This window comes from Sinocyclocheilus anshuiensis, unplaced genomic scaffold (genome assembly GCF_001515605.1).
Source record: "Sinocyclocheilus anshuiensis isolate Anshui unplaced genomic scaffold, SAMN03320099.WGS_v1.1 scaffold283, whole genome shotgun sequence".
NCBI lineage: Eukaryota > Metazoa > Chordata > Actinopteri > Cypriniformes > Cyprinidae > Sinocyclocheilus > Sinocyclocheilus anshuiensis.
The window spans coordinates 3,584-13,583 of record NW_015549605.1 but is presented as its reverse complement, the minus strand read 5'-3'; the positions used below and the strand labels follow the sequence as shown (position 1 = coordinate 13,583).

The 10,000-nt window shown below is 34.7% G+C and overlaps 1 protein-coding gene and 1 pseudogene across 1 annotated transcript in view; one reads left to right on the top strand and one right to left on the bottom strand.

The window, feature by feature from the left end:
• Positions 1-3,777, bottom strand: part of LOC107658709 (methyltransferase-like protein 25) — an 8,395-nt gene extending 4,618 nt beyond the window's left edge. Inside the window, exons 1-4 of the mRNA XM_016447370.1 lie at positions 3,751-3,777; positions 3,494-3,641; positions 775-869; positions 482-511 (exon numbers count right to left, since the gene is read on the bottom strand). Of these exons, the coding sequence (XP_016302856.1) occupies positions 482-511; positions 775-869; positions 3,494-3,641; positions 3,751-3,777 (300 nt within the window). The remainder of the gene's footprint in view (positions 1-481; positions 512-774; positions 870-3,493; positions 3,642-3,750) is intronic.
• Positions 3,778-6,373: 2,596 nt separating this feature from the next.
• Positions 6,374-9,174, top strand: LOC107658708 (uncharacterized; annotated as a pseudogene).
• Positions 9,175-10,000: the final 826 nt, after the last annotated feature.

Genomic DNA, 10,000 nt, shown 5'->3' with positions numbered 1-10,000 from the left:
GTTTTGTTTCATTTCAAAGCTGATTTTACTTACTTATACAACACATGCTTACTTGGTTATGTTTGCTTACTTATTTACATTTTTAATTACTTCATTTGAAATGTTTGTACCATTTGTGGCAACTTTGAAAACAGATTATGTCATATTTTCCATGACAATTATGTCATCCAAACAATCAGACATGCAGAAGACAGAAAGAGTTTGTTCATGCTGACTGCTTCACCTCTGTACTTTCAATCATTTTAAAAAAAGGACAAATCAAATTAAAATACACAGTGCGTCTAATTGAATCAGATAAATATGCATAGGCGCATATGCTGTGCATTCTGGCATTCAAGCTTGACCAACACATTACAATCAGCTGTTCAAACAGACTCGGTCGCATGAGACTGCAGTCTTTATATGCAAATCCTGCAGGGGAAATTAGTTTTTAATCGAAAAATGAATATTGATATGATACATGACACAATCAAATACTCACCCCTCCTCCAGCAGACACTGCCTCCAGAGCCTGAGAGGGGAATAAAAAGCCAACATCAGCCAAATCTGCTGGAAACAAGCTTGTATTGAAAAAGTAGTGATAACTAAACACACATTTTCATGGTTTGATAGTCGCCTTCAGTTTAATGGCATTATGTTTTAAAAAATAACACCTAAAAGATTATCTATTTATAGTTAAAACCTAATGCAACATGCATCGGCTAATAAGCAAAGGATGTGGTTGAAGATGTGTGGGCAATGTGATGTTATTTGTGACGTGTGAGGCAGACTTACGAGACATGCTGACATCCTGGCATTTCGACCACAGAAACATGCCTGAGCCTTCAGATACTGACTCATAGGGAAACCACACACACCATCAACACACCCTGAGCAACAACCACAAAACAACACAGATGAAAAACTACAGTTTAAGTTTTAACATCAAATACTGTTCAAATGTTCGGGGTCAGAAGATCTTTTAAAAAGAAATTACACTTGTAGTCAGCAAGGGTGCATTAAAATTGATCAAAGATGATAGTAAAGACATTTATAATGTTATAAAAGATGTCTATTTCAAATAAATGCTATTCTTTTGAACTTTTTTTTCCATCAAAGAATCTTGTTAAAAAAATGTTTTCCAACCGTTTTCAACCTTGATAATAATAATAAATGTTTCTAGAGCAGCAATTCAGTATATTAGACTGATTTCTGAAGGAACTTGTGACACTGAAGACTAGAGTAATGATGCTGAAAATTCAGCTTTGCATCACAGGAATAAATTAAATTTTAAAATATATTACAATATAAAACTGTTATTTGAAATCATAATATTTCACAATTTTACTGTTTTTTTATTGTATTTTAATCAAATAAAAGCACCCTTGGTGAGCATAAAAGACTTCTCAAAAACATTAAAAATCTTAACAACCCAAACTTTTTATTGCATTTTAAACTAAATACTAAACATTTTGTGGATGAGAACCTGTTGAACACATGCCATTCAAACAAGACCCACACTGCAGTTCGAGGCCTATTCACGGTGCAGATAAACACTGTTTACTCCAGCTATCATGCTAATCTAAACCATGCCAAACTGAACAGGATCCAGAGTCCAGCACAGGCCTGAAAAATGTGTGTGTGATACAGAATGAGCTGTGCATAAAAAAATGCCTGAGAGAGGGACAGTGTACAAAACAATATCAGTGATTTCATTATAAAACGTTTGACTCATTGCGAGTGAACTTTAACACTGTCTTGAGGCGACCAGTTGCTGTGGGATGTTACGTTTGATAATACAAAAATTTAAAACTGATGTATTTTTCTGATGAAAATACAAATTTAATGCACTATAAATAAGCGACTGTTGGTGGGCAGGACTTCCTGTTTTCTGTTTAAATAGGTTACATTGCCTGGGCTCTTCTGAATTGTGTCAGAAAATGCAGAGCCTGAGAAGAGATCTCGTGGAAAAGTATTACGCTGTCAAAATGAAAAGATCATAGCAATAAATTCTGCTCATGCAAGTGAAATTCTATGCAAAATCTTGGTGCGAGTAGCACAAAAATGACACACTTCACCTTTAAACGCACAGCATGCTGTAATCGTACAGGGGTTTTGAGACTAAAAGACACAAATGAAACTGCATTTGTTTCATTATATTTTGTTTCTTCTTCAGAACAAATGTGCTTGTAAAGCGAGCCGCTGAAGCCCTGAAAACACTGACATCATCACGCTGAAAACGCCACATGTTGTACTGACTCTTCTTGAGTTTGTGAGATCAAACAGACAGTCTGTTGAAGGGGAGAGTGTTTGTGATGTCAGTCCAGCTTTTGCACACACTTCATGCGTTTTAGCTCTGTCCCTGCAGCAATCGAGGGTCTGTGATGTGATCACCAGGCTTTAAAAGACAATGAGATATTATTGTAGTCCTGCTGTGCTTCATAACACAGTAATTATGTGATCAAAATATCAGATTTTATAGGCACTCCAATCCTTTCTGCACTGTCTGCTCTAAGAGAACGTGTCTGAGAGGCAGACAGAAACCACATGCTCTCTTAAAACTAACACCAAGTTAGAAAGTCCACCTAAAAATGAAAATTGTGTTATCATTTACTTATTCTCATGTTGTTCCAAACCTGTATTCTCTATGAACATAATCTGAAAAAAGTGTCAGTGCTTTTTGTCCACACAATAAAAGTTAGTGGGGCCTAATGGGGTTGTTTTGGAGACTAGTAAACTTAAAATAACAACAATAATAATAATAATAAACAATTAATTAAGTAATTTATTTAATAAAAAACTATTTATTATTTATTATAAAACACTGTATTATTTATTATAAAATAACACATAAAATAATAACAACAATTTTGATTATTATGTTATAAAAATGTATTATTAAAAATTTTATAATGAATAATACATTTATTATCATTGTTGTAGTTATTATATTTACTATATTACTAAATTATATTACATTATATATTGTATATTATATTGTTCCAATTATTATAATTGTTATGTGTTCATTTAATCCATTATTGAGTAATAATTAATATTATAATAATGTTTTTAGTAACATTTTTAGTAATAATGTGTATATATATATATATAAATTACAATAATGATTAGGATGTTATTAGAATGTAACAATTACATTATAATTATTGTATTATTATTATTAATAATAATAATATTAATAATAATTATTATTATTATTATTAAATAATGTATTTATTTACTAAACAATCAAGAAACAATATTCGTTATAAAATAATAACATTTTAATAATAATAATAATACGTTATTGCTTTTACTATTATTATTATTATTTTATTTTTTTAACCACGTATTGGTACAGGGATGCACATTGCCGGAAAAAATATTATACAGAGAAATGCAATTCCACACAGCTTGACTTGTTTGAAGACTTGCTCAACTATTCTGATTGAGACTGATCTGTCCATGTGTGTGTGTGTGTGTGTGTGTGTGTACAGACAGGAAGTGTTCTTACTCTGTCTGTCCTGATCAAACTCTTCAGAGAGCAGATGATAGCAGCAGCCCACAGTGCAAACGGCGCGCAGCTCCTGTTTGGCCCTGAAAATCCTCAGAGTGCTGGGGGCCAAATCTCCACACGTATGCAGCCCAACCAGAACTGCATCCTGGGTACCAGTCAGAGAAAAGAGAGAGGGAGAAAGAAAAAAAAATGGGGTAATTTTGTGAAATCAACACAGACCGTTTGCCATCGCTCATTGATCATAAATAATTTGCTATGGACACATCCAAGTCCCTCTCCATTCTTGAGCTCAATTTCACCTCATTAACATGATTAGGATAATCGCAGGCGTCTCGCTGAGCTGTAATAGCAATGGTACAACTTCAGCTCTATAATCAGAGCCAACAGCTGGACAACTATTGCAGCATAATGCGTCTCTTGTGCTATTATATGAGTTTAGTATACATCAATTATTTAATCCTGAGAGAATGTCATATGAAATTAATTCACAGTGCATTTACGAGAAAAAACGTAATGCTTCAAATAGAATAGAAAAGATATCTTCAGCACCTACTTAGTATTTTTAAGCACGAAATTATATGATGATACCCCCAGACCTGGTAAACAGTGGGCTTTCGCTGCCCTCCGTAGGGCTGATATGTCCACCAACTTCTTTGAGGCATTGCAGAAACCAAAAGTTTATGGAAGCCCGTTTCCGCCAGGTAAGAAAAAAAAATCATGCCTTAAAAAGTCGAAATTATGACATACTTAAGTCATAATTACGAGATAAAAAGTTGAAATTATGACTTACTAAATCGAAATTATGACTTTAAAAGTCATAATTACGAGATAAAAAGTCGAAGTTATGACTTAAAGAGTCGAAATTATGATTTACTACATCGAAATTACGAGATAAAATGTCGAAATTATGACTTAAAAAATCGAAATTATGAGATTTAAAAAGTCTAAATTATGACTTTAAAAGTCGAAATTATGACTTGCTGGATCACTGATCTACACGACACGACACACGATTATGGAAGGCCAGGTCTAATAATGTGAACACTTTAAGGAGTATTTTATATGGAATTTTAAACCTGGTTTGATATTATTGCCTTAATTAGCGGAACGGCATGGAATACTGAGCAAACCCACTCTTGAAAGGATTTTAAGCAAAGAATTGCATCACCCCACGTAAGTCACAAAATGATTACAGAAGTAGGCCTATTGCACATAAAGAATCACAAAATCAAAAGATTATAATTCACGTAGCATGTAGCCTAGATGTGAAGGATCCAGCATCATGTTCAGAATGTAAGCATTGACTTGGGAGCATAAAACGTTCTTTAACAATATACTATGGGAAAATTAGAACACTGTGAAAATGTTGAAGTTTGCAGATGCAAGTTATAATAATAATGATGTAGCATGTATGGAAACCAACATTTTACTTCATACACCATAATGCAACAAAAAATATTAATCGGGTCAGTTTTAATGCATAAACACGTTTATACTGTCATTAAATTGTATTTTTATTATACGTGTTTACTACATGTTTAATAGTAATAAGGTACCATGTTGATGTGATGTGCATATAGGTCCAAGTCTGATTTTTTGTAAAATAAGAAATTATATGTGTAAAAAGTTTTGATATCGAACCAAATCATAAGACGGATTTCTCGTTGTGATTTCTATTGTTCGTTCATAGTCGCACCGTCCACTAGATGGCAACACGGACCGATCTGATAGCAGCGTAGCAGTTTATGTTGATAACCAGCATTGAGGTATTATCATATACATCATTTTGTCTTCTAGGATGGATGACCTTTATGACTTTTTGAAGTCAAGAAACGTTTCTGACGACATCATACAGCGAATGCAACAGGATAAGGTATTCATGAAACTAATAAGTATATATGTATCACACGTGCAGTACCTAAAAATTGTCACAGAGAAACTTTGGAACAATATATTCTGTTTAAATAATATTCTCCAGTAGAAGTGCTTAAACTGCTCTGTCTTGTTTCTTTCTAGATATACTGAGTACTCAGTAATCCTATGTCTCTGGTTCAAAAAACAAACCGCCTCTATAACTCTATAACAACCAGTTGACTGTACATTATTCCTTATACATTATAGTCAATCCAAGTCACCTTTATTTCTATAGTGCTCAATACATATTGTTTTAAAGCAGCTTGCAGTAAGAAACAGGAAAATTATGGTCTTTAAAAATAATAAATAGTGGCATTGTTCAGCTGAAGTCAGTTCAGCGTTAATTCAGTTACATTTAAAACAGTTTAAGATCAGTTATGAAATGAGTTCAATCCAGCTATAAAGCAGCTCTGCAGAAAACAGTAATGTCATTGTCCGTCTCAGTTCAGTTCTCATCCAATGTCACTTCAGGTGAATCACTGATATTTCTGAATTATACCTCACAGGGTCACTGTCATCAGAGAATGGTAAACTTATATTTAAAGTGTTTTAAAGTATATTCTTTTTGCAGATTGATTGCAGTGTCATACAGCTTATGACAGATGACCAGCTGAAGGATTATCTGCCTTCCTATGGTGACCGACTGGCTGTTCATGGATACTGCAGGCGAAAAGAACACGATCCCAGTGGCCGAACCACCGTTTCCGTTTAAAAAACGTTTTGCACCGTTTTTGTCGGGGCTGAACGCAGCCCTGGTCTTCCTTGTTTAATTTCAGATACCACGGCTCTTCCACAAAACCTCTGAAGGCATGGCAGTTTTTCCGCAGCCATCCAACTGCGGTCAAGAGGTCTTTTACTATCCATGGCTCCTTCATGAGAGAAGAGTACAAAAAAAAGGGATGAAATATTTAATTAATTTAAATAAACTTATCTCACAAGAGAAGAGATGGTTTGTATGGAAGCCCGTTTCCGCCAGGTAAGAAAAAAAAATCATGCCTTAAAAAGTCGAAATTATGACATACTTAAGTCATAATTACGAGATAAAAAGTTGAAATTATGATTTACTAAATCGAAATTATGAGATAGAATGTCGAAATTATGACTTAAATCGAAATTATGAGATTTAAAAAGTCAAAGTTATGACTTTAAAAGTCGAAATTATGACTTGCTGGATCACTGATCTACACGACACGACACACGATTATGGAAGGCCAGGTCTAATAATGTGAACACTTTAAGGAGTATTTTATATGGAATTTTAAACCTGGTTTGATATTATTGCCTTAATTAGCGGAACGGCATGGAATACTGAGCAAACCCACTCTTGAAAGGATTTTAAGCAAAGAATTGCATCACCCCACGTAAGTCACAAAATGATTACAGAAGTAGGCCTATTGCACATAAAGAATCACAAAATCAAAAGATTATAATTCACGTAGCATGTAGCCTAGATGTGAAGGATCCAGCATCATGTTCAGAATGTAAGCATCGACTTGGGAGCATAAAACGTTCTTTAACAATATACTATGGGAAAATTAGAACACTGTGAAAATGTTGAAGTTTGCAGATGCAAGTTATAATAATAATGATGTAGCATGTATGGAAACCAACATTTTACTTCATACACCATAATGCCACAAAAAAATATTAATCGGGTCAGTTTTAATGCATAAACGCATCATGAAATTGTATTTTTATTATACGTGTTTACTACATGTTTAATAGTAATAAGGTACCATGTTGATGTGATGTGCATATAGGTCCAAGTCTGATTTTTTGTAAAATAAGAAATTATATGTGTAAAAAGTTTTGATATCGAACCAAATCATAAGACGGATTTCTCGTTGTGATTTCTATTGTTCGTTCAAGTCGCACCGTCCACTAGATGCAGCACGGACCGATCTGATAGCAGCTCTAGCCGTTTATGTTGATAACCAGCATTGAGGTATTATCATATACATCATTTTGTCTTCTAGGATGGATGACCTTTATGACTTTTTGAAGTCAAGAAACGTTTCTGACGACATCATACAGCGAATGCAACAGGATAAGGTATTCATGAAACTAATAAGTATATATGTATCACACGTGCAGTACCTAAAAATTGTCACAGAGAAACTTTGGAACAATATATTCTGTTTAAATAATATTCTCCAGTAGAAGTGCTTAAACTGCTCTGTCTTGTTTCTTTCTAGATATACTGAGTACTCAGTAATCATGTCTCTGGATTAAAAAACAAACCGCCTCTTATAACAAATAACAACCAGTTGACTGTACATTATTCCTTATACATTATAGTCAATCCAAGTCACCTTTTAGTGCTCAATGCTCAATACATATTGTTTTAAAGCAGCTTGCAGTAAGAAACGGGAAAATTATGGTCTTTAAAAATAATAAATAGTGAGGTTGTTCAGCTGAAGTCAGTTCAGCGTTAATTCAGTTACATTTAAAACAGTTTAAGATCAGTTATGAAATGAGTTCAATCCAGCTATAAAGCAGCTCTGCAGTAATGTCATTGTCCATCTCAGCTCAGTTCTCATCCAATGTCACTTCAGTTGAATCAATAATATTTCTGAATTATACCTCACAGGGTCACTGTCATCAGAGAATGGTAAACTTATATTTAAAGTGTTTTAAAGTATATTCTTTTTGCAGATTGATTGCAGTGTCATACAGCTTATGACAGATGACCAGCCGAAGGATTATCTGCCTTCCTATGGTGACCGACTGGCTGTTCATGGATACTGCAGGCGAAAAGAACACGATCCCAGTGGCCGAAAAGCTAAACTTTTTGATCGGCTGAGAACCAGGCTAGCAATAAGCAAAGGTGACACTGACAATGTATGTGAAAAAAGTGTGTAAAAAAATGCTCAAAAGAGTATGCGAAAAATTGAGATGGGATGGATGCATTTTCGAGAAGGGAAGTTTACTCAGGTACGAACAAAAAAAGGTGGGGGTACACGGAAAATTTGTGTGTCAAAGGACAGTAGAAAAAAGGATCTACTTGAAAAAGCTGTCAATTCGTTTTTTCCTGGTGAGAAAAGTTCAGAGGGAAACTTCACAGATTTTGTGGCTGATGTAACAGACTTTAAAGAGCAAGCAGTAGATGACCAGATTACAGTTGGGGAACTTTATGAGCAGACCAAATTACCAGTCTTGCGTTTTTACTTGACACATACTGGCGAGTAAAATCTAAGAATTTATTAACCAATGGCTAATGTTAGACATTATTTAGTCGCCCAGAATAAGATTTAGTCGCATATGCGAGTGATTTACTCGCAATGTAGAGGGTTGTCAGAAGCTGATTCAAGAACCTGCGTTTGTGATAGAGCAGTGGCATTATGTGCTTGCACCTATGAGAATTGAGCTCCAGGACATTGCAGCTGCCTATGATGAACTCCAACCGACATCAAGAAAGGTCATGAAATCAATAGCTTACCCTGCTATGATGAATGTGCAACAAAAACAGACTGGCAGGTATCTAAGTACATTTCTTAGAGAATCAGATAAACAACACCTGTCCCTCTTCCTTCGGTTTTGCACTGGGTCAGATTTGTTCCTTGGAAAGAACATCACCGTTAGCTTCACACAATTGGAAGGCTTTCAGAGAAGACCCATTGCACACACATGTGGCTGTTACCTGGAGCTGCCTGTGAATTATGATAACTACCCAGAGTTTCGCCATGAAATGAACAAAGTGTTAGAGAGCAACATATGGGTCATGGATATAGTCTAGTACACTTAGTATAGACTTACTATTTAGGAAGGAACTGAAGTTAAGCTTAAACAACATAACTGAGGTCAAAGCAAGCTTTATTATTCTTTTTTTTTTCTCAAGTTGTGTTTTACATGTTCACATTTCCAAAGTTCCTGTTAATATTCTCTCTGAGGCACAAGGCAACAACAAAAAGGCCTTTTTGTTATTCCAGTTACAAAGTTTCTACAGTAATTTGTCATGTATGTTCATAAAAAGAAGTTTTTCTACTTTAATGCACATATTATACAAAGCTTTCCTTTTGTTTTTATTCTCATCATCACTGTTCTGTCAGTACTATAACACAAGTATGCTACAGTTTATTTAAATGTTTTTTTTATTTTTCAATTGCAATTTTGGAATGTGTTATTTTGGGGAAATTAAACCATTCCCTTGTTAAAACATAACTTGTTTGTCTTCACTACGTACCCATAGAATACAAATCTCAAATGTTAAGTCTTCAGCAACACGTTTTTAGTTATGAGGCTCCAACTCACTGTTAATTAGCTCCCAGAGTGTTATGTACAAGTCCACTGCTGCAAACACATTGTTTGTAAGGTTCAAATCATGCTCTGACATAAGATCAACACGTGTTAAAAATGTCTTCATCGCATGGAAAGTCCTTGAAAACACACTCTTCTAAACAGACTGGAACCTTCTGCAGGTGGTCTGTGGCTCCATATAGATGAGACACTGCATACATGATGGATGGTCGGCCATGTGGTGACCGTGAGTTGTGGACGGCAGTATTCTGTGATTGTTCCAAGCTAAGACAATCTCATCAAGCTCTTCCTGTAAGGAAATATGTATTGAAACAGAGTTAGTAGATGTCTGGA